Source organism: Empidonax traillii, unplaced genomic scaffold (assembly GCF_003031625.1).
Source record: "Empidonax traillii isolate 1590-97213 ecotype Southwest subspecies unplaced genomic scaffold, ASM303162v1 scaffold426:size1138770, whole genome shotgun sequence".
In the NCBI taxonomy this organism is placed as follows: Eukaryota; Metazoa; Chordata; class Aves; order Passeriformes; family Tyrannidae; genus Empidonax; species Empidonax traillii.
In genome coordinates this window covers 438,951-461,563 of record NW_020955619.1, presented here as the reverse complement: position 1 = coordinate 461,563, position 22,613 = coordinate 438,951, and the positions used below count along the sequence as shown (strand labels likewise).

At 53.4% G+C, this 22,613-nt stretch overlaps 1 protein-coding gene across 5 annotated transcripts in view; it reads right to left on the bottom strand.

The window, feature by feature from the left end:
- Positions 1–22,613, bottom strand: part of RPH3A (rabphilin 3A) — a 53,172-nt gene that overhangs the window by 23,684 nt on the left and 6,875 nt on the right. For 2 of the 5 annotated variants that reach the window (XR_003572426.1, XM_027894371.1), the window contains exons 2-20: positions 20,515–20,733; positions 20,041–20,055; positions 19,126–19,260; positions 11,176–11,305; positions 10,354–10,440; positions 9,769–9,931; positions 9,316–9,345; positions 7,023–7,160; positions 6,805–6,900; positions 6,603–6,662; positions 6,305–6,529; positions 5,214–5,293; positions 4,567–4,641; positions 3,348–3,457; positions 2,601–2,727; positions 2,131–2,187; positions 1,794–1,945; positions 701–782; positions 93–189 (exon numbers count right to left, since the gene is read on the bottom strand). Coding sequence is in view for 4 of the 5 variants with exons in the window: in XM_027894371.1 (XP_027750172.1) it covers positions 93–189; positions 701–782; positions 1,794–1,945; positions 2,131–2,187; positions 2,601–2,727; positions 3,348–3,457; positions 4,567–4,641; positions 5,214–5,293; positions 6,305–6,529; positions 6,603–6,662; positions 6,805–6,900; positions 7,023–7,160; positions 9,316–9,345; positions 9,769–9,931; positions 10,354–10,440; positions 11,176–11,305; positions 19,126–19,260; positions 20,041–20,055; positions 20,515–20,591 (1,936 nt within the window). In the remaining variant the exon portion in view is untranslated. The remainder of the gene's footprint in view (positions 1–92; positions 190–700; positions 783–1,793; positions 1,946–2,130; positions 2,188–2,600; positions 2,728–3,347; positions 3,458–4,566; positions 4,642–5,213; positions 5,294–6,304; positions 6,530–6,602; positions 6,663–6,804; positions 6,901–7,022; positions 7,161–9,315; positions 9,346–9,768; positions 9,932–10,353; positions 10,441–11,175; positions 11,306–19,125; positions 19,261–20,040; positions 20,056–20,514; positions 20,734–22,613) is intronic. The other 3 variants (XM_027894372.1, XM_027894374.1, XM_027894373.1) reach the window with 3 other exon arrangements.

Here is a 22,613-nt window from a genome sequence, read left to right as displayed (position 1 = left end):
AGGGCAGGTGACCTAACACACCCCTCCCACACAGCAAACACTGTCTTGGGCACCAAAACACACACCCCAGAGTGCAGAGACTTTCAGCTCACCGATGTAGTCGTTGGATTTTCCGATGTCATAATCCCACACGGAAATGTCCAGTGACTTCTTGGCCAGGTCGCTGTGTTTTATGTCATAGAAGAACTCCTGCAGAAGGAGAAAAACACATACCATGCAAAGTATTCCAGGAAAACACCTCCCAAAACCTGCAGTTAAGGGATTGCACATGTTCTTTGTACAGCCTGGATTCAAAATCCGGTGAGAGAAGAGTTAAAATGAAGGAAGGGAAAGTGCTCCTTCCCTGTAGCACCTCTTCTCTCAGGATCACAGGAGCTGAGCACACTCCTTGTACCCATGTGAGCCCTTTCCAGGTGTCCCATCAAAGCAGAGCAAGTGGTGGGACCCCAGGGGTGCCCATCCCACCCACACCCTCGTCCAGGGTGACACAGTCAGCAACATCAGCAGCAGGGAGGCTTCAGGGTGTGTGTTCTACCTGGCCCCACGGTAAAGTCATTCCCAAAATACTCCTGGGCACAGAAGTGGGAAAGGAACCTGAGCAAGGAATCAACCCTCAGAGAGTTTGTCTTCCACCTCCTCCACACAACACAGCAATTAGCTAAATTGATTTATTAATATAAAAAATTAGATCCATCCCTACCTCGTTAAACTCGGGATTCAACGTTTTCTTCTTAATCTGTGTCTTGTGCTTGGCCTTTTTTCCCATATCAGGTTTCAGCCAACTGGGGGCAACAGAAAACAGCTCAAAACTCAAGTGCAGGAAGAGTGGGAGCTTATAAGCTTAAAAAGTGAGTTTCTGTGCTAGAAAAAAAAAGGCACTGACTATATTTATTTAAGGCCAGTCTCCCCACCTTCTAGAGGAGGTGGGAAAAATGTGGGGCTGTGGCTGGGCAGTCTGGATGGAGATCCAGAATTGAAATTAATTAGATCCATGTTCAAAGTTGATTTTAAAATCCAAATTCATTTTCTTATGCTTGTGGAAATAGAAAATATAAAAAAAAAGGAAGAGAGACTGAGAAGGAAAACTGCTCAGTTCCACCTCAGCTATAAAGAGATGTGCAAAACGTTCAACACAGGAGTTATTGAAGGAGTTTTAGGGAGAACAGAGGTTTTTTCTGAAGACAAAGAGAAAACAGCAATGACAACCACACCAGCAATGACTGCAGGGTCCTCTCTGTGTCACAGTTTATGAGGCTGGAGTTAAAACAACTTTATTCTCCCACGTTTCCAGGAGCCACCCAACCACTGGAGACAGGGATAGATGAGATGATCCCTGGGCTCCCAGCTTCACCCAGCACGTGGGATTATGGGGCAGGAAGTGGGGCATGGAGGGACATAGAGCCACCCCTGCCCTGCAGCCACAGTGGGGCAGAGATGGAGAGAGAAGGACACCTTGTTCTCCTTGACATGAGGTGTTGGGTCAAAGGTTGGGCTTGATGGTCTCGAAGGTCTTTTCCAATGATTCAGTGATTCTATATGAGGTGACCACTGGATCTGGGCATTTGGGGACCTACAGGGACTGAGGAGCCAAGGGCTGGGCCAGTCTCACAGAGCTTTCAGCCGCAGTGGGGGCACTTCCATCGTGCACAGTCACTGCTGGTGGACAGCTCCTCCTGCACCAGGTCTGCAGCGGTTTTGGAAGGAATTCCCAGCCCACCAGTTGCTGCCCAAGGACAGCAGGTGGCTCTGTGCCCCTGTGTTACGACCCCGAGCCATCCCCAGGGCTCACTCACAGCTTCACGAAGGGGTCGGAGTAGCCGTTGGCGTCCATGGCCGCCAAGTGCACGCAGCGCACGATGCCCACGATGAGCCCACCCTGCTGGGTGCTGTACATCAGGGACACCAGGATCTTCCCACGCTCCTCCACGTCCCCACCACGATCTACCTGCGGGAGGAATGGACCAGAGATGGGGACAGGGGGGCTGAGCCAGGAAGATGTCAGGGGCAGAGCAGACGAGGCAAGGCGGAAAGGAGGGAACCTCATTCTCCGTGAGGGGTGGGAGAACAGGCTCACACACAGGAGATGGTGGGGGAGACATGCAGGGAACGTGTTGTCCTGCAAGGACTTACCTCCTCTTCATACAGAGCCATCCCACGGGATGCACCGGTTGTTCCAGCACGTTTTGTCTTGGATGGGAAAGGGAAAAAGAGACTACCGTGAGTGACCACAGCTGGGATAGAGCTCTGGGGGCCCAGCCCAGCACCTTTGCTGGGCTCAGGAATGTCCATCTGCTCCACCAACCTTCACCTCAGCAGATTCAACACTGGGGAGCAGAGTTCAGGGATGGAGCAACCTGCCCTCTCCTCTACAGCGACTGCGCCAACAGGAGAGGTCTCCAGAGTCACTTCCCCTGGATTCCCACCACACTCTTATCTCCTGGCCTGGATGTGCCACACCAGCTCAGACACAGGTAGGAATCCAGCTCCTAAAGTCGAGCACCTCCAGCTCCAACCCCAAACCCACCCCAACCTCCCTCACGTGCCATTTGTTTGCAACCCCAACACAAAGGGTAGCAGAAGGAAATCCCTCAGGCACTCACTGCTATTACTCTCTCCAGGCAGATGTTGAAGTTCTTTTTCTGATTCGCTTTGAGTTTTTTCAAGGCAACTCGAGTTTCTCCAATGAACTCGTTGTGGCCAAATTTGTCCTCATCGCACACAGAGATCCTGAAAGGAAGAGGAGAAGGTGGAACATCAACCAGGCTGGAGCAGCACCTCACTCTAGAGATAAACCCACCCCTGCAGGGGCACTCCTGGGCGTGTGGACCGAGCAAAGCCCCCCCCTAAAACCACCCTCGATCTATCTCTCCTCTGATAAGAGGAGGAAGAAAACCAAACTTCTGGTTGGCAAAAAAAAAAAAAAAAAAAAAATCAACATTTTTAATAATATCTGCTCTGTGATAGGGCAAGACATCAACAGTGGAAAGGGGGAAATTTTCTGTAGGAAGGATAACACCAAAAATTTTTAGAGATTATTGAAGTAGACATCCTAATATTTTGCTGGGATATTGTTCAATCAGCACAGATACACAGTATGCTCATCTCCACACCGATAAGAATTATAGTGATGCCAATAATTTAGTATCAAATTACAGGGTCAAAATGCCTTTTTCTCCTGTTAAAAGGACCATCCAAATCAGAAAGTTCATGGCGATTTTTAACCAAAACCCCTGCGTTTCCAGGTGTCCCATCACCCCCTGTACTTTGCTGCCAGTGCTCTCCTCCACATGAGAAGCCCCACAGTCCCCATCCCACCCCTTCGTGGGATCCCAGGCTCCTCCACTTGCCTGAGGGTTTTCCTCTGCATGTCCTCGTCCGTGATGCCGTGGTACACCAGGGTCTCGTTCCACACGGGGTTGCGGGTGTTGCGCAGCGTCTTCGTCCTCAGCTTGTTTGACTGCAACGGCAAACAAACCCTGGCATAACTACACCCCTGAACCCCTCCCCACCGAAATCCCAGCTCCTGGCAGAAGTGCTCCATCCCATCTGGCTCACAGGGGGTCGTCTGACTGGGTTGTGCTGGTGAGGTATCAACTCCAGGCGAGCATCACCAGCCCAACGAGGTGGACCTTTACAGGAGCGCCAGGGACTCGGTGACACGTGGTGGCCAGGGCAGCCTTCACTGGCCATTTTTTGTCACTCTCTGGGATCTCTTCCCACAAGGGCACTTGTGCAAGGAAGAAGGTGCACAGGGCAGGCTGTGGAGGCTCAGGTCACGGCTCTCATGGTCTAAAGGAGGTGGCAGCTGGGGAATCAAGGAGCTCTGCCACTTGGTTGTGTGTCTTTCACAAACACATGTTAAACATTAAAAAAAACTTTAAAAAAATCAGCAGAGGACAGCAACAGGAATCAAAGCAATTCCCAAGATCACAACACCTTGATTTACTCTGCAAAAGAAACCCCACCTACATAAAAGCAAACCTGTAAATATCAATCCCATGGGTTTACTTTCTGTTTTCCCCTTGTTTTATTCTTAGTTCCTCTGAGCAAAAAAATGCTGCAGGGAAAAAGCTCTGCACTCCCCTGAGCACCTGCTGGGCCAGTGCTGGTCACCCCTTCCTCCAAGGTTGCCCCACTAAGATCAGCTTGGCTGGGCTGGGCAGGGAGATTTCCAGGGATTTCCATGATGGAACCAGAGTCTCCTCAATGGTTCTCTCCTCACAGCTCTAACAAGGACATGCTGCAGTTACAAAGCAAACGGGTAGTTCAAATTCTGGCAATAAATAGATTCTTGGTCAGATGTTTTGTGATGCATTAACAGTGTTGACTCCTCTGGAGTGTCCCTTCATCCCTGAGCAGATTCCTGCCTGCAGGATGAGCTGCTCCTCGGGTCTGGGAGAGCATCTGTGAACATCACCACTGTTCAGAGACACCCCCAGGGGGAAACAGCAGCAGTGAGTGAGAAATCAAGGGGGAAAATCTGATGCAAGGAAGGGGCCAGAGGGGGCTCTGAGAAACCTCTGCTCCATCCCAGCCCAAAATGCACCAAACCAGGCAAAGCCTCACCTTGCTGGCTCCGGGCAGGAGGTGCAGCTTCACGTAGGGATCAGCCAGGCCATTGGAGTCCATCGGTTTTAAGCCCTAAGAGATGATTAAGAGAACATGGCACATGAATCCTCCTTCAGCTGAGCCAGGGAAGAGAAAAAGCTGCCCATGAAGCAACTCAGCAAAGAGAAAATGTGTTCAGTGAACCAAGAGCCTCGTTCTCTGCCCCGAGCAGTCGTGGGTGCCACGATGTGCTGAAGCATCAGACTCACTCGAGGAAAAATCATAGAATTATAGAACCACAGGATGGTTTGAGCTGGAAGACACTTCAAATATCACCAAGTTCTAACCCCCTGCCATGGGCAGGGACACCTTCCACCAGACTTGTCCAACCCGGCCTTGAACAGTTTCGGATATGGGGTAGCCACAGTTTCTCTGGGAAGCCATCCCAGCACCTCACCACGCTCACAGATTTCTTGGATCCACTCAAGGAAAAGCACCCCAACTTTCCCCAGCCAGAATCAGTTGTGCCAACAGGGCCAGGCTGGATCTCCCAAAGGAGCAGCCTCTGCAAGCAGCCACATGGCTTCCATCCCATCATACCAGAGAAACCAGGAGCCAGATGGACTTAAACTGGGGACAAAATGGGAAAAAAGAGGAGCACTTACCTTGGCCTTGATGAGGGTGCAGTGCAGGGAGCTGTTCTCCTGGTCGTAGAGCAGGCTGAACTCCAGAGCTCCCAGCGTGGCTGACAGACAGGGAGGAGTTGGAAACAGAACCTCGTTAAAACCCCAGCCAATAACTGCATTTAATCAGCCCTGATTAGTAATAATTAGAAAGATTTGTGGGTCAAATGTACAAGCTGTTTAATGCACATGAGACTGGGCTGGCACTGGCTAAACTGCCACAGATCCGGCTGGACTCAGGAGCTCTGGTCAAAGCCTTGCAGAGGAGGGACTGCCCAGGGAGGGCAGTCTGGGGCTTTTGAGCTGAATTCAGTATTCACCATGCAGAGCAGGAGTAACCCTACAAACCCTTCCCACGGCAGTGCCACTCTGAACTTCCCTGAGATCATGTTCCAGCCCAGGGACAGCGTCTCCTCCCAATGTTGGGAGTCAGTGCTTGGTTCCCAAAATGGGAGAAACCAGCTTGGGCTTGTCTTCATGTGATCACCAGGAAAATACAACAGGGATGAAGAGAAGGCACAGAACCTCAGCTGGGTCCAGCTGCTCCTACCCGAGCACCTGCTCCTGGCCCCCAGCAGCTCTTCCCACCCAGGATGCTCTCCCACAGATGTTCACTATCCTGCAGCAAACTCCCTTTCTTTTAGGGGAGCAAATGGCTGAACACCCAGATCTCAGGGTGCAATGGGACTGCAGCCACTAAGCCCCTCCTACAGACAGGCCAGTGGTGTTCCTCAGAGCAAGGGATGCTCGGACGGAAAGAGGCAGCTGCCTTAGGGACTCCAATATGGAAACAGGAAGGTGATGTAGGCTCAGAGCCTGAATCATCACATCAGAGCTCAGTGTTTGGTGCAAAACCAACTGAAAGATTCTGGAGGCTGCACTGAACTGCACTGAGCAGGGACAGCCTGCACGATCCTGCCCCCACCACAGGGATTCAGAGTTCCCCAAGGACTCTCCCGGCCGGAGACCAACCACCTCACAGTGCGAGTCAGGTTCCCCCAGCGACCATCTCCTCAAATTCCCATGTTCCCCAAAGAACAGCTCCCTCCCTTCCATGCACCCTGGGTACGCACTGCCTTCATCAGAGTCGTAGCTGTTGGCATCCTCCTCCTCCTCCTCCCGGGGCTGCTGCTGCTGCTGCCGCTGCGGGGCTGCGGGTGTGGGGGCAGGGGGCTGCTGGAAGGCGGGGGGCTGCCAGGCTGGCCTCTCCTCCCTGGCGGGGGGCGCGGCATAGCCCCCTCCTCGCTCCTCCCTGGCAGCGGCACGGGCCGGTTCTGAGGGTCCCAGCGGTGGGCTCGCTGCGGGAGGGACCCTGTTAGCCCCCGGTGGGCTCTACCCCCTCCAAGCCCCTCACAGACAGCCCCGTCTTACCTTGTCTCTCCGGGAACCGCCCGCCCGCCCCGGGGCCCGGCCTCGCTGCTGCCGGTGGCGCTGGGGACAAACGCAGCATCACCGGGGGGGTCACCGGGAGGTGCCTCCATCCCTCTCCCCCGCCCCAGCATCACAATTCCACAAACAGGGCGTTGGGGTGCCCGCAGGGACCGTTCCTGGCTGCATCCCCATCACATCCTACCTGCGGGCGCTGCTGCCGGAGTGGGACCCGCAGCGGGTCCGGCAGTGGCTGGTGGGGGCGGCCGCGGGGCTTGAACGGAGTTGGTTCTCTTCACACCTGCAAGGAGGGGACAGAAGCAGCACAGACAACCCTTAGACAGCTGTCAGCCCTGTGCCCCCCAGCCCTCTCCTCCCAAGGGTGCAGAGGCAGGCACAGGGATGCAGGAGCACAGTTCTCACCAGGGCTCCTGCTGACGCCGCTCTCGGCCCCGTAGTCCCGGCTCTCGGTGTCCCCACCGGTGTCCTCGCTGCCACACGGACCCGCCCGGCCCTCGGCCGGCCTGCGGCTCCCCCTGGGGGATGCCGTCGTGTCGCTGCCTGCGGGAGAGGGATAAAGTCAGCAGTGAGGCTGGAAAACCAACCTCCCAGCCCCGGGAGAAGCCCAGTCTGGGTGTCAGCGAGAGGAGAAGAGAATGGACTCAGCTACTACAGCATCACCCCCAGAGCTTTGGGGTCTGCAGCAGGAGGGCTCTGCACGATCAAACCTGCACACAGCGGTCAGGAAAGCCCAAAGGACACATCAAACCATGGGAACACCAAGAGATGCAGAAATCCCATGGGAAAACAAGGCCAGAGGCATCCATCACCCAGTCCTCGGCACCCATCAAACCCCTAAGGCATCACAGCTCCACAGCCCCCAGGACAAGGGGGATCATATTTTCCGTTTGTTGATCATCTTCCATTTATTAAAGAGACAAGGGTGGCAGCTGCCTCTGCCTCTCACTTCCATCACCCAGCAGATAAATCCCAGCCACACACTCCAGGGTGCCCAGAGCGCTCCGTGGTGACAAATTGCAACCCACGGATGTGATGGAAAAGGTCCCGGCGCTCACCTGGCTGGCACTGGAGATGCCAGGTATAAATCTTGCCTGTGACATAAATGGGATGTTTCTCCTTGGCTGGGCTCTCAGGGTCACCAGAGAAAGCGAAACGCAACAGATTGTAGGTGGGGGAGAGGAGGGAGGGAAAAACACCGGGATGCTGAAGAGCAGGGAGGAATGGAAACGAGCATCCAGGCCCAAGGAGCCCCGTGGTGCAGAAATAGCAGTGCAATAAATAATTTTCCAAGGGAGCTTTAGGAAAATCATGGGCACGGCATGAGCATGCTGAGCACCGGGAGGGACCTGCAGAGCTGGCAAAGCCTCCCTGACTTGCAGGAGCCAGAGGCTCAAGAAAAGCTGCCTGTTGTGGGGCTGGGAAGTTTAACAGCACCAGCTACTGTCGTGATTAAATGGTCTAAATGAAGTGGTTTCCCCACTGCTGCATGGGAAGGGGGAGATCATCAGCTGGGAGCACCAGGCTGGGCTCAGGCTCGTCTGGAGCTCCCCACTGGGCTGTGACTAAGCCTGGGTACCCACCGTGGGTGCCCTCCCATGGGGCTCACCCCAAAACACCACCCAGGCACACAGAACGTGTCTCCATCATGTGGGGTGGGGGGAGCACAGCTCAGAAAAAGGCTTTGCCACCAACAGGGAGCCACAACTGCTCCCACCTTAATGACTGTCCAGCCAGGAGCAGGTGGTGTTGGAGGGGGGCCCAGAATCCTCAGCACCTCAGCACTCTGATGTGGAACTGTGAAAATGTGGGATATTACTCAAAATTAACTCTCAGTGAGTGACCTTCTTGGTCTCTCCAACTCCCTGATGGGAGGCTGGAGCCAGGTGGGGGTCAGACTCTGCTCCTGGGGAACAAGGGACAGGACAAGAGGAAACAACCTCAGGTTGTGCCAGGGGAGGTTTAGGTTGGGTATTTGGGAAAATTACTTTCCTGAAAGGTTTGTCTAGCCCTGGCACAGGTGCCCAGGGCAGGGGTGGAGCCACAATCCCTGAAGGGATTTAAGAGACATGTAAATGTGACACTTGGGGACATGGTTTAATGGTGGTCTTGGCAGTGCTCAGGGAACGATTGGACTCAATGGTGTTGGAGGGCTTTTCCAAACTAAATTATTCCAGGGTTCTAAGTGGTGCAGGAGGTAAGGTATTACCATAAAAAACCCCCAGTGGGTCCCCCCTGCTCTGCCTCCCATGCACAGCTCCAGCCTGGGCACAGCTCTGTGCTGGTGCCCTTCTGTGGGGGAAACCAGAGCGCAGCAGCTCAGCTGCTCCATTCGTTGCAGACATGCACAAGCCCCCACAAGCCTCCAGGAGTTTCTCCGGGAGGTTTTCCAAGGACTGCAGTTAATAAGCAGAAAAATCTCCTGCCCCTCACAGCAGGACCCACCACCCACAGAGGCAGCTCCGCTCAGCGCTGGAATCGCAGCCTCTCAGCCCCGGCGTGTGCAGGGGGTGGGGAAGCCCAGGAATAACTCAGTCCCCGCGTGGTGGGCGGCGGCAGCAAGGAGAGAGGTCCTGCTGCAGCCTGCCATGGGAAACTCTGCGGGAAAACGCCGTGGGAGTGGAGAGAGGGAGAGAGGGGGCTCAGCACAGGCGGCACCGGGACAGTGGCACGGGGAGCGGCAAAGGCCGGTGCTTACCCTCGGTGTCCGGCTCGGCCTCCGCCTGGCCTTGGGGGCACAAACAGAGCGAGAAGGGGTGAAGCTGCAGCCCACACTCCCCCCCCGACACCAACCCTTATTTCCCTTTTTGTTCTTATTTTTCCCAGGCTTCTCTGTCACCATGTTTATACCCAGGCACTGCCCCACTGCCCAAACTCCTGATCCCCACCCAGGGATCAGGATCCCTGCCTTGCTGAGGGATGTTCCTGCAATCCCCTCCATCCATCCCGACTTGGACAGCCCAGATAAAGCCTCTGCAGGCAGGGAGGGCAGCGGGGACCATTTCTTTGCCCTTTAGGACACAGGCAGCAGCCACAGGACTGCTCTGGTGCTTTTTCCCAGGGTTTTCCCATGCCAACAAAGTGGAGAGACCCAATACCACGCTGGCAGCACCCCTGGCAATGTGGGGGGTCAGCACCCACTGTCACCTACCTCGGGTGGGTGCCCGGGAGGACAGTTTGGGGTCCGGGGTGGGCGGCTCTGCCGGGCTGGGCTCACTCGGGGCTTGGGGTCCCTTCTTGCTGACAGGCATCGGCTGGGGCAACATCTGCTTGGGCAAACCCTTGAAGAACCAGGCACCAGAGCGCTTCCACACCTGGGGGAGCAGGGAGAGGGCTGGCATCCACATCTCAGGAGGGATCCTGGGGGCTTCATCCCCCTGCACCAGCAGGTGGAGGACTTGCAACTCCATATCCCCACCCTGCAGCCCATGCTGCTAATTCATTAACTCTTTGGCTCATGCTGCAGGCAGCAGGGAGTCAATCTCTGCCCACAACAGCCTCTGCCACACCAAGACTTTGTTTTGGACAAACAAATGTAATTTTGTGTAGAAAACAAGACCCTGCCGTAAGAACCAGACTCGAACAGCTGGGCAAGGCTTCGTGGTGCTGAAAATCCCTGGGAGCTGGAGTTGGTCCCATCTGGGAGGTCTGGGGTGGGGACAGTGCACAGGGTGACACTGAGGGCAGGGACCATACCCATGGGGCAGGGGAGCCCCAGGGGTCAGTCCACACTCACCTCCCGCTGCTCACTGCAGATCTTGCAGAGCCAGATGGCGTGGGGCCGGTTGTTGGTGGTCTGCACCCCGCACTTGGTGCAGACGTTCTGCAGGGAAAACAAAGTTCTGGCCACCGCAAGGTCCCACCACAGCAGCACCACCAGTGGGAGGTTAATGAGGGCTGCTTAACGAGAGCTCTCCCAGCACAAGCATCAGTGAGCACAGAAACCCTTGGAGATGTCCTCTCCCGTGTGTGGAGGGATGTGGGGCTACAGAAATATGCCCCCAAAGACCGAGGTTCCCCCTGGGCCGAGATACTCCCCCAGATTTGTCAGTAAAACCCTCCCCAAGGACTGCCTGATGCTCTGTGTGAGCCATGTGTGGCAAAGCAAACTCCTCCTTTCCTTCCCACACAGAGCACTCTGAAAACACCAGTCCCATTGACAGCCTATATGAGGACCCAGAGCCCAACATCCCACCAACTCCCCCAGGGATGTGGGAAATCGCTGAGTTCACCCCCTTGGATTCAGGATACACCCATCCCATCCTCCTTTCTCCCTGCTCAGAGCTGCAGGAGCTCCACCCTGCTGGACCCCCTCACTCACAAGCACCAAGAGCATTCAGAATTATACTTTCCAACCGATAAGATCCAAAAATCACAAAATAAAATGAATTAACAATCCCTGAGCCAGCCGGTCCACGTGGCATCCCTGCAGCAGGTTCCTGCAGTCAGGAACGATTGCTGGGGGATTCCTTGGGGGTCACAGGCTGTGGGGATCAGGGATGAGCTCTGAGGGTCCAGGGGGTGCTGTGGGGGTGCAGGGAACAGGGAGGGGTCTCACCTTCTTGCAGTCCTCACACACGACACAGGCAGAGCCGCGCGGCCCCAGCTGCTCCCCACACAGGATGCAGCGGTTCACCCCGTCCCCCAGCACACTCCGGCGCATGTCCTCCAGCCTGGTCATCAGCCTCCTGGCAAAGAGAGGACAGGGAATGTCAGGAAATGTTCAGGATATTGGGGCCAGGGTCCTGTTCCTGAGGGGCAGCCACTGCCTTTGGTCTGGTCGCTCCTTTTCCTTGGGCAGCTCCCAGTAGAGACTCTCCCCTTCCACCTATGGGAATGCAACCAGGGGAGAAGACATCCCAGTGGGATGTAATACTCCAGCATGTCCTTTATACTTGTCCTTTATACTTTATATTGCACAATATTAACTTCCACTGATGCAGCCAGAGAGCTGACACCAGCCCCAGCTCCACGTACACACATGTGGAAATCCATCCAAGGCAGCACCTCTGCACGGAGCAGTTTGGCATCAGTGAAGCAGCTTTGTCCCCAGATGGAAACTTTTCCACCCAGTGATTGCCCACGAAGAGCTGCAAGAAATCCTGTAAGGGCTCTGGTAAGGACTGAATGAATTAATTAGCTTCCTTATTAATTAAGGAAAAATATTGCCTGTAGTGGAAATTATGGAAATTCTTTCAATGAAATGCTAAAAGCCCACTGGAGAACAGGTTATAAAAACACACTTGGATCCTGTAAAGGTAAAAAACCCCAAACAAACAGTTAGGGAAGGTCTGGAAAACCAGCACTGGCAAAAGGAGTTTGCGAAGCAGGAGGGAGCTGCCAGCATCGTACGCTCAGTTAACCCAGAATCCTGGCCCTAAAAATAGCACGAGAAGGGAAAAAGGATGCATTATTTATGCCATTCAGCAAGGAAGGAGCAGGAATGAAGGAAGGGAGGAGAAGATCCAAGCCCACCAGAGAGAACAGCCCCTGAGGCCGCCATCCCCCCTGGCAGCCTGACCCAAATCCGACAGAGCCGCGAACACGGCGCGGTGTGAAAAACACCTGGCGTTGGAAAGATATTTTCCCACATGTCTGATGACACCTTTGGATTTATGGTGACTTGGCTGCCAGCACCTTTGAAAGGCTCATAAACCACTTATGAGCTTCCCTTCCACACAGGGTGCCTCTGGTTTGGTGTCCAGCCACTTGCAGGACGGCTGGTATTCCGTGGGCTCCATGGGGAAAAGCTCGATGAAGGAACAGCAGCAAGAGGAGGAAAAAAATCATGCAATCATAGGATGGGTTGGGTTGGGAAGGACCTTACAGATTGTTTAGTCCACCCACTGCCATGGGCAGGGACACCTTCCACTAGACCAGGTTGCTCCAAGCCCTGTCCAACCTGGCCTTGGACACTTCCAGGGATGGGGCAGCCACAGCTTCTCTGGGCAATCTGTGCCAGGGCCTCCCCACCCTCATAGGGAAGAATTTCTTCCTAAAATAAAGCTCTGTGGGATGTGCAGCCTAGCACAGCTCAGAAATTCCTCACTGCAGCCAACAGGAGCATCTCAAAGCACTTCACCAGCCACCACGTAAAGTCCAATGTAGGGATGCAGCTCTGTGACTCCACATACATTATCCAGCCAAAGCCACGTTATCACATCATCTCAGTTGGGTGGGAGACAACAGCACTGCTAAAACCCACCGGGGAATCTCCCACTCCTCCCCCTGGGCTCCAGGCTGCCAGTGTGGAGGTGCCTCCGGACAGTTCTTAATGAACCTGCACAGCCCGTTCCCAGCAGGGAGATTGGGATTGCTGGGCTGGGTGGGCAGCAGCAGAGCCAGACGGAGCCAGCAGCAGGGAGGAATGGCTGTTTTCACAGTTGCAGTGTCACCAGACAGCAGATGGAGGAGTTCACAAGTTCCTTCAGTCTCCATCGCCCGCAGCTCCGGCAGCGACAGGACCACGGGGGCTCTAAAAACAGCAATTCTGGTTTGCAGCCTTTCCTTACAAAATAACATCCTTGGACCGTGGCGGGGGGATTTTGTGCTTTCCCACTTCATGGAGAAGGTGCTCCAGTGCTGGATGGAGCTTGGAGCAACCTGGTCTAGCGGGAGGTGCCCCTGCACATGGCAAGGGGTGGAATGAGATGAGTTTTAAGGTCCCTTCCAGCCCAAACCATTCTGGGATTTACTCAAGAGAAGTGACTGTCCATCCCTACCCATCAGCACCCACCCTTGGTGCCTTTCCCAGGCTCCATGGCCAGCACATTTTGCTGCAAATACAGAGCTCCCAGTGACTTCAGCAGAGCTGCCTCATCCCATAACCCCCAGCCAGCAGTATTCCAACAAAAACCTGGAAACTGGCTGCTCCCCAAACATTTCTTATTTAAGTGAAATGAATCCCAGCCCACGCAATGCAGGGTCCCCACCAAGAGCCCCCAGCAGCAAACAACCCACAACCTCCAGCTTTTGTGGCAGCACATCATTCCCACCTCACCAGGGGGAACATTTTTGGGGGGGGGAGGGGGAGGAAAGCCTTTCTTTTCCAAGCAGCAAAGCACAAGCACCTCCTGCAATCCCCCTCCCTCCGGCTGCGCCGCAAGAGCTCCAAGCAAAGCAGCTTCCCGTTGGAAATCTGCAAGCCCAAACAAACTTATTATAGAAACTAGAACAAATGGCACAATCAAAGGGATTAAAAAAAAAAAAAAAAAAAGGAAAAAAAAAAGAAGGAAAAAGCCTTTGCATTTCAAGAGATTCATTATTTAGCTGCAAAATCTCTCCCGGTCTCTCATTTAGCGCAAGCGGCTCCTTAAGTGGTTTTTTAACCAGTGGAAGAGCTCAGCAGCCAGAACACACACCTGTGGCACCCACTGCAAGCCAAGCACATTTCCCTAATTAAAACATCCCTTCAAGAAGGAATGTTCTTTTTTTTTTTTTTTTTTCATGATTCAAACCCTGCTGGGAGAGAAGTGGATAAAAAGTTAAATTTAAGTCCTGTGGCGAGCTTGGCAGAAAGAGCCCTGGGAAAGGGGGTGTTGTGTGGAGACCCCTGGGCTGGGAAGCTCCTGATTAAGTAATAACCGGCAGCAAACAGCTCAGGTTTCTTTCCAGCTATCCAGAACCTCCAGAGCCCCATTTTCACACTGTCTCCCACCAATAACCACAGGAAGCTCTGCTCTTGCCAAGCTTTCTGCCTTTCCCAAAGCTTTTTCTCTTCCCCTGGATATGATTTCTTTATCATCTTTATTGCCCTCCAGTTCATCCCTCTCCCTCACACGTCTGCAGGGCTACACATCCTCCTCGCCATTATCTGCCCTTCCAAGCGCCCATCCCTCTGGCCTCTGTAGGGCTGGCTTCAAAGAGCAGGAAACATCCTTCCAATTGTTAAAACAGGGGCAAAAAAGCCAAGAGAGGAGTAATTGAAGCTGGTGGCAGGGAGCTGGCTCAGCCCAGCACCCGGAGCCAGCCCTGTGGAGCGGGAGAACATCCATCACCTGCCAAAGAAATACGGATTAGTCCCCGATGGGAGCGAGATAGGAGCAGCTGTATCTGAAATACTCCACGTGCACCTGAGATAACAGCAATAAACCAGTCCCCCATAACATATTGATGACCCAGCCCCATAAATATGGCTTGGAAGAGGAAGGTGAGCAGCCCCAGAGCCTTGGAGTGGGCAGGGAAAGCCTCACGGTCACAGCAGACCTGCAAACATCTCCCATGGTCTGTGGCATTCCCACAGGGATGAGGGACCACCTCAGGCTGGGCTCAATCCTAGGCAGGATGGAACCGGTGATGGGTTTGGCAATGTTGGGCTAATGGTTGGATTTGATGATCTTGGAGGTCTTTTCCAACCTAAATGATTCCATGGAACTGTCAGTGCTGCAGCATCGGCATTTTCTCTTGGAGCAGGATCAGAGGGATGCAAAGAACGACTGAGAGACACTGGAATTAAGTGCTGATGATCCCGGAAAACAAGGCTTAACAGCAGGGCAGGCACACAAGAGTTTGTTGTGTTTAAATATTCATTGCCACTCAGAAGTTAATGGTAAGAATGTGCTTAATGGGTTTTAAGTTGTGTCAGGGAGGACATTTAATGCTGTAAAGGGGGTGGGAAAAGGACCTGATCCTGGGCATGATGAGCCAGGTGCTCCCCAGCACCACGGGGGAACCAGCAGGGACAGGCTCAGCCACAAAAAAAACCACCTCCATGGCCAAAAGAAACTCCAGCAGAACACAAAGGAGGTCACAAAGTGCCTCCAGAGTTAAGCACTGCTTTGCCTCCGTGGGGAAATCATGTGCCTTAAAGGGCTGAATATTAAATTAAGGCTAATTTTAATGGCATAAAAGAGACAAGAAAAGCAACCAAGCTACAGATTAAAGAAAACATGATTAAAATTGGGATGGAAAATGAGAAGCAATTTTCCTCCCCTACAAGTTTGCAGGTGACTAAAGGTAAAGCACCATTCGGGCTTTTCCAGGCTGAGCCCTCACCATGGAGGGGAGATGCCCACAGAGGCCACAGGGACCTGTGTTTTCCCATTCCATGTTCATGTGCTTGCTGCCTCCCAGGATGTGTTACAAGAGGGCTATTACTTTACAGGCTCCTCCTAGTACTGGAAATAAGAGAGAAAGATTTTTTTTTAGGGAAAAAACCCAACAAAATCCCACAAAAACTCAAGCAGCATGAGTTGTCTCCCAGCCATGAATCAACCTCGTCTCCTTTAGAAGCTGGCATCTCAGGAGACATTCCTGTCTGTCTCCAGCAACCTCCCTGCCCTTCTTTGACCCCTAATTTTAGTTTTATGTTGTCTGCACACAAGGAAGAAGAGCTGAGGATGTGGTCCCCAGAGAGCTGGTCACCAAGGTTAATGACTTAAACCCCTGTGATTTCAGCCATCTGCTCTGGCATTATCCATGTGTCATCCCAGCAATAAGCAGCCAAATTAAAATGCAATCCTGCTTCAGAGCTGGTGCTCTCAGAGGAAAGGTGAGAGGCTGTGACCCACGGGGAGACAGTCAAGCCACTGCACTTTTGGAGGGGATACAGGAGCCATGTGTCACCTCACCCCTGGGAGAGCCAGTTCCGTGCAAGGCACTCTCCAGAAATATAGATTCCTAACTTTGGGTGGTTTGAGATCTTTCCTTCAATGCCAAGAGCAGGCTGGAACTCATTAGGCAGCAGAGCAGTCTCGGTGTGTTATTGATGGCACCCAATTATAGATGCATAATGGAGTCAATTAGTGTCTGCAGGTGCTCCTGTGTCAGCTGGGAAGAACAGGTTCCTCCTGGAGTGCAGCTGGAGCATCAGTACCACTATCACCACCATCACTGGAGTATCACCAGAGACGGCACAGGGACCCCCTGAGAACGAGCCGGGCCAAGCAGGGAGGGAGATGGGACAAGAGCAGATTCATCCCTGCCAACGTGGACCTCTGATCCCTCTGCCCAACAGCTTTCAGCCCCTGTGTCCCTCAACCAGCCCAAGGGATTATCCTCCTCACCCAACAGTTGTGAAGTCCTTCATCAGCTCCATCCAGACGTGCTCTTGCTGCGTCATGTTTAAGACGATTTCAGCTCCTATTTATCCTTCTCTGTGCCATGAGACAACGACCCAGCCAAAAAAAGTCCTACACAAAGTGTCCCCGTCCTACAATCCTCATCAGCATCCAGCTCATGCATCCCACGGGCTCCATCCACCCTTGTAGCTAAAAATACTCTTTCACTGGATTAATTCCATCACTGGGTTTGACACAAAGTCCAGTTCCACAAACAACACCTCAACAAGCAGCATCGATTTGTTCCCAACCTGGCTGGAGTAAGGGGATGGTGGGACAGAGGATAAAGGAGAGGGAGGGAAATAAATAGGGAGAGACATCAGGCACAAGGAGATTCATCTGCAGCCAGCACCAGCTGTGGGATTCATGATTGCTCAAGTATCAGATGTAAAGCTCAAATGAACCCCTCAAAAACATCCACTTCAAATATTTACCACATATTCCCTCTTGGAAGGCACACTCACTCTATGTGAGCTATTCCTTATATTAACCAAAACCAGTGTTTGCATGGAATGATAGAATAGTTAGGTTAGAAGGAACCAGTTCCACCCCCTACCATGTGCAGGGACACCTCCCACTAGATCAGGTTGCTCCATCCTGGCCTTGAACACTTCCAGGGATGTTACAGCCGCTGCCTCTCTGGACAAGTTTTAAAGGACCTTTTTTTTTTCCCTCCCTTACAGGAAGAGAAAATCCCAGAAAAATCCCAGAAACTCAGGCTTTCCAGGAGCAGCTCCCTGGAGCAGCCTGTCGGACTGAGGGACATCCACATCCTCTGCCTCCCTGCCAGAGGCCAGCCTGGCAAACCCGGATTATTTTGTAATATAAGGAGCTCTCCTGGATAAGGTCCGAGCGGCTCCTGAACGGATGATTCCGTACGAGACTGATCCAGGCGCTGTCCCACATTTCTGGAGCTGAACATCCCACAGGCTCTTGTTGTGCAAGCCAACAAACACAAAGGGGCTGGCACGGCTCCCGCTGCGCCTCCACGCAGGGGAGGGGGGGGATCAGCTGCGGCGGCACATCCGCCAGCATTCCCGGCTCCCAGTCCTCCGCCCGGCTTTTCATGAATGGGGATGAGCAAACCTCCTCCTCCTCCTCCTCGGCTCACCAAGGCGAAAGGGAGACTTTCTGCAGGCTGGCAAACAGCTGCACGATGCAAAATAAATCTCTCCTCCACCCCCTCTGCTGAAGATGATTTATGCCCGATCCAAAGAGCATCACGTTCAAGAGTAATTCTTACAGGGCTGCAAATGGGCAAAGCCGGGGAAACGCTGCTTGTAAGCACTTTTTGGGAATGAATCACCACCATTCACAGCCACTTTCACCTGGTTTCTGCCTAAAAGCCCGGAGAGGAAAGCGCTGCATGTTGTGAAGTGAGGTGATGCCAAGCTGGGGAGGCATCTCAAGCTTGGGGGAGCAGCACACCCAAGGGGCACATGCCAAGCCCTGGCGGTGAGAACAACCTCTGTCAAGGCAACACCTGCCCAGGCTGTTCACAGACCACTCCTAACAAAGGATTTCTAGAAGCGGGTAATTAAAATCCACCAGTTCGGATCCACCAGAGCACCCCAAGGCTGCACCAAAACCACAAAAAGCTACAAGATGGACTTTGGCATTCCCAGAGCACAATTCCTGCCTGGGCCTGAGTATGTTCCCTCCAGGGGAAAAAAAAAAAAAAGAAAAAAGCCAGATGCTTAAGATCAGCAAGAAGAAACTGTTGCTCTGTAAGGAAAACAGGTGTGATGCCTGACAGACAGGATTATAGAGATCCCACTGGAAAACAAACCCCAGCAGAGCAAGTTGATACCTCATTACCATTATTTCACCTGCCAGCTTTGCCCAAGAAGGGCAGAGGGGCAGGAAAGGAAACACGGGCACTTCTCAGCCTATGCATGGGCACCAGGGATGCCCCCAGTACCCATCAGTGGTCGTGGGTACCCCAGGATCTGCAGGAGCTGCTCCCGGCACGTACCAGCTCTGAGCATCACTCAGACCTCAGAGACAGCTCATTGCAGGGTGGCAGGAGGGATTAACCACAGGGATAGATCCATCACCACTCCAGCCCCACGCCTGTGTTCCCAAAACAAGACAAAGCTCCTCTGGGTGAGCCATGGCTTTGCCCACACTCACGGGGGCTCAGGCTCCTGGACAAGCAGCTTCATGAAATAACATATTATTAATGATCCCTTTTAGGCTGAAAAAACTGGCTGACCCTATAAATCCTCAGCCCAGACCCCTGTGGCACACGGAGCAGGAGCAGCACACGGAGCAGATCCCTCCCCTGTGCGCAGGTTCCTCCTGGCTGAGGACCAAAGATCCCCCGCAGGCTCCTTTCAGGAGAAACACTGCACTGCAGTAGCTGCTTCCCAGGAAAGCAGCCAAGCAGGAGCTTCCTCCCATGTCCCTCTGGACCTCCAATGCCACCAGTGCCACCAGCACTGCCTTACCCGATGCGCTCCTGCTCCATCTCCTCCATCTTCTCGGCGCGGGCGATGACCCTGTTGATGATTTCCTTCTCCTCATCCGTCAGCTCCTCGCCCTTGCGCTGCCGGTCGGCTTGGCCGCCCCAGCCGGCGGGGAGCCTGTGGGAACAGGGATTCATCCATGGATCACACATGTCATTCCTACCAGGGATCATGTATGTGAGCAGGAACAGCCAGGCACCAGTCCCCAAACCCAAAAGTAGGGCTATGATATCACCCCATCCCTCAAACCCCTTCTAGCTGCAAATGGCCTCCCCACCCTGGTTGGAAGCTCTTACCTCCGTTTTTGGAGGGTTTCATATGGAAACACTTGTTTCATATGGATAAAAAAATTCCTTTATAAAACTATTCTGATTATTTCTGTGTTTCAACCAACACAGTTCACTTTGCAGCCTCCTCTCCACTGTGGAACACCAGCTTTGCCAGTGAGCCGCGGCACCGGGGTGATGGAGCAGGAGTGGGTGGGGTTTTTTTGGGAACATTTCAGCAAACATGGGAGTGTTCCCTCCTCTAACATCATTTCCAAGGATCCTTTCGCCCAGTCTGGGCGTCAGGCAGCGATAACCTGGTGACAGGGTAACGTCTGCCACTCAGACTGGAACAACAAAGGATGCAAAAGGAAAAAATGGCCCTCATGCCTTCATCTTTCTGCTCATCTAAAGACCTTTCCTGGGTGTTTTTCCCCCTGCGTTGAACCCAACTGCATGGTCTCGAACCTTAAATTGATCAAAACCCCATGCAACACTTCCCAAACTCAATTTTTATTTATTTTTGGCATCTAAAACAAGGCTTTTCCTATTCTCTCAAAACCATCAGAGTAGCAGGTAAAGAGGATAAAGTTTAAAAGAGAAAAAAAAAAAAAGCAAGGGAGATACTTACTGCTCCTTCTCGCTGCTGGGAGGCACAAGAAAGAGAGGGAATAAGGATTAGGTGAGAGCAGGGACAAGGCCAGCTCAGCCTGGCACAGCCCCTTGAGGTGACAGTCCCCAGAGCAGCTCCAAACATGAGCTTTGCCCAGCCCCTGCATCCTCCAGGCTCCCAAAACCTGTCCCCAACCACGGGTGCTGCCACCGCCCACCCAGCCAGGACAGAGATGGATGGGAGCACCTCCTTGCATGGTGACCACTTTGGAGAACATCAGGACAACCAGATGGGGCTCCTCATCAGCACCGAGTTCATGCCCACCCACGGCTCTGTCCCCACCACCCGCTCGGGGGTTTAGGAGGCAACACCGCAAAACATCCGCATCCAACCAGCACAAACCCAGTTCCTGATGTCCCCAGGGGAAGACCCCGTGTCACCTCCCACCCTGGGGGCTCTCCTCCCTCCCACAGCCACAGTCCCTGCTCTCACCTGGCTCGGACAGACATGGTCCTGTCGCTGGGGCACATCCACCGGTCGGAGCTGCCGCCCACCACGGCGTCGGTCATCGCCCGCTCCCAGGGCGCTCGGGGACTGACTCCAGGGACACCAGTGCCCTGACGAGAAGCACCAATGTGGCACACCGGGCAAGTCAATCACCTCCCAGACAGCAGCGATGCCAGTGAAGGTAACCCAGAGCTTTCAGCCAGGCTGGAGGAAAAAACCAACCAAACAAGAAAAATCCCAAAAATCATACCAGGAAAGGCTTTACGTTTGGCATTAAGAGGATTTGGAGCAGGGAATGTTACTTTGGTGACTGTCTGGATATTGTGCATGAGACACAGGATCCTACAACCACCCCTGTCCCAGGAGGCAGCGCAGCCACGCTCGGCGTGGATGTAATTAATGAGACACCCGACCTCACATCAATTATGAGGCTTCAGAGCTGGGAGGGAGGAGGGTGTTCCATTTCAGAGAAACATCTACAAACCACGGGAACTTTCTCCCCAAAACCCAGCACATCTCGCTGTCCTTTCCTGAACTGGCTTCCCTCTTGAACAGAGCTCCTCCTTTTTTTATTTTTGCTTACTAAAGGTTTTGCTAAATGGATCCAGGAGAGGCACCGGGGGAGGACATGGGAACAGGACCCAAACACGACGGTCTGTCCACTCATCTCCAACAGATTTGTCAAGAAAGGGTTCTTCAAACCCTTCTCCTTTCAGCAAAACTGATACTTTTATTAAAATACAAATTGATGTCAAATCCACAGCCTGAGTGTTTTATATTTCCATATTTTGGAGGTGTTTTACCACCCCACCCACCACCCCCCATCCCTTCATGGGGATGGCAAAGCCCAAACTGATGGTGACAGCGTCATCCACAGAGCAGGGATGGATCCCTCCATCCCATCATCTCTTCTGAGGGAAAACCAGTGATTTTATGGAAGGTGATCACCTTGGGCAGAGCAGTGTCCTCCAAACCCAGCCCAGGGCAGGATCCATCCCCCTGCACAGCCCCTCACCCCCTGCACAGTGCCAGGGGCGCTGTGATGACACTGCCAGTCACTGTCCCACCTGGACCACTCCCAGGACGGTCCCCAAGGACAGCTGGTGTGTCCAGGGGTGGCATCACCCACGAGACCCCACTTGCAAAGGGAGAAGCTCAGGCTGAGCCTCCCTTTACAGCCCTTAAGGTGGGAATAAGAGCAAAGACAATCCCTCCAGGAAGGGCTTTGCTGCAGCGCTGACTGGAGCACAAGGCTCTGCATACAGACCCTCCCTTCCTTAGGGCCTCCTGCTGATGGAGGCAATTTTTTTAGCTCAGCTACTTCCCACCCCCAGGTTTCCCCCCACTCATCCCCTCCAAGGGTGGGGGGGACCAGCAGAGACACCCCAGCAACAGCCTCCCACCTGCATCGCTCGCAGCACCTGCATTCGAATTGCTTCCTCTGCCTGCAGAAGGACTAAAAATACACCAAAAAAACCCACCTAAAATCCTCTGCAGAGCCTGGCTGTGGATGATGAATGGCCCACAGTCTGGGAGAACCTCATCTCCCCATCCTGCTGCCCTGGGATGGTGTTGCTGTGGATTCCTCCCTGCCTGGGAGGGACCCCCAGCACCAAGCCCGCATGCCAGAGGTGCCAGTGCATCCCAGCAGGACCAGAGCTCAGCACCTTTGCAGGACATGAAGCAACTCCAGCAAAACTCCAGCAGAGCCACTGGGGAGGTTTCCCCAAGGAGAAGAGGGAAAACAGGAGGTTGTAAACTTACCCCAAAGCTCCAAGCCACAAAAAACATAAAACTTCCCCAAAAAGGGAGAAAAAACCCATAATTCCCATCACCCACTTCCTGCTCTGCAGCATCTCTGAGGAGTCAGAGATTTGAGGCTCACCTTGGCTTCCCTGAAAACTTACATATACATGAAAATATTTTTGGAAGAAAAGGAGAAGTGAAGCACGTGGGTAATTAGTGCTCCGCTGGTTTCACACAGAGCCTATTCCTGTGCCAAACCAGACGGCTCTGATTAACAAGGTCACTTAAATAAGCAAATTGTTCATTTAAGTCCCCACCGCCACCTCCACAATCCGCAG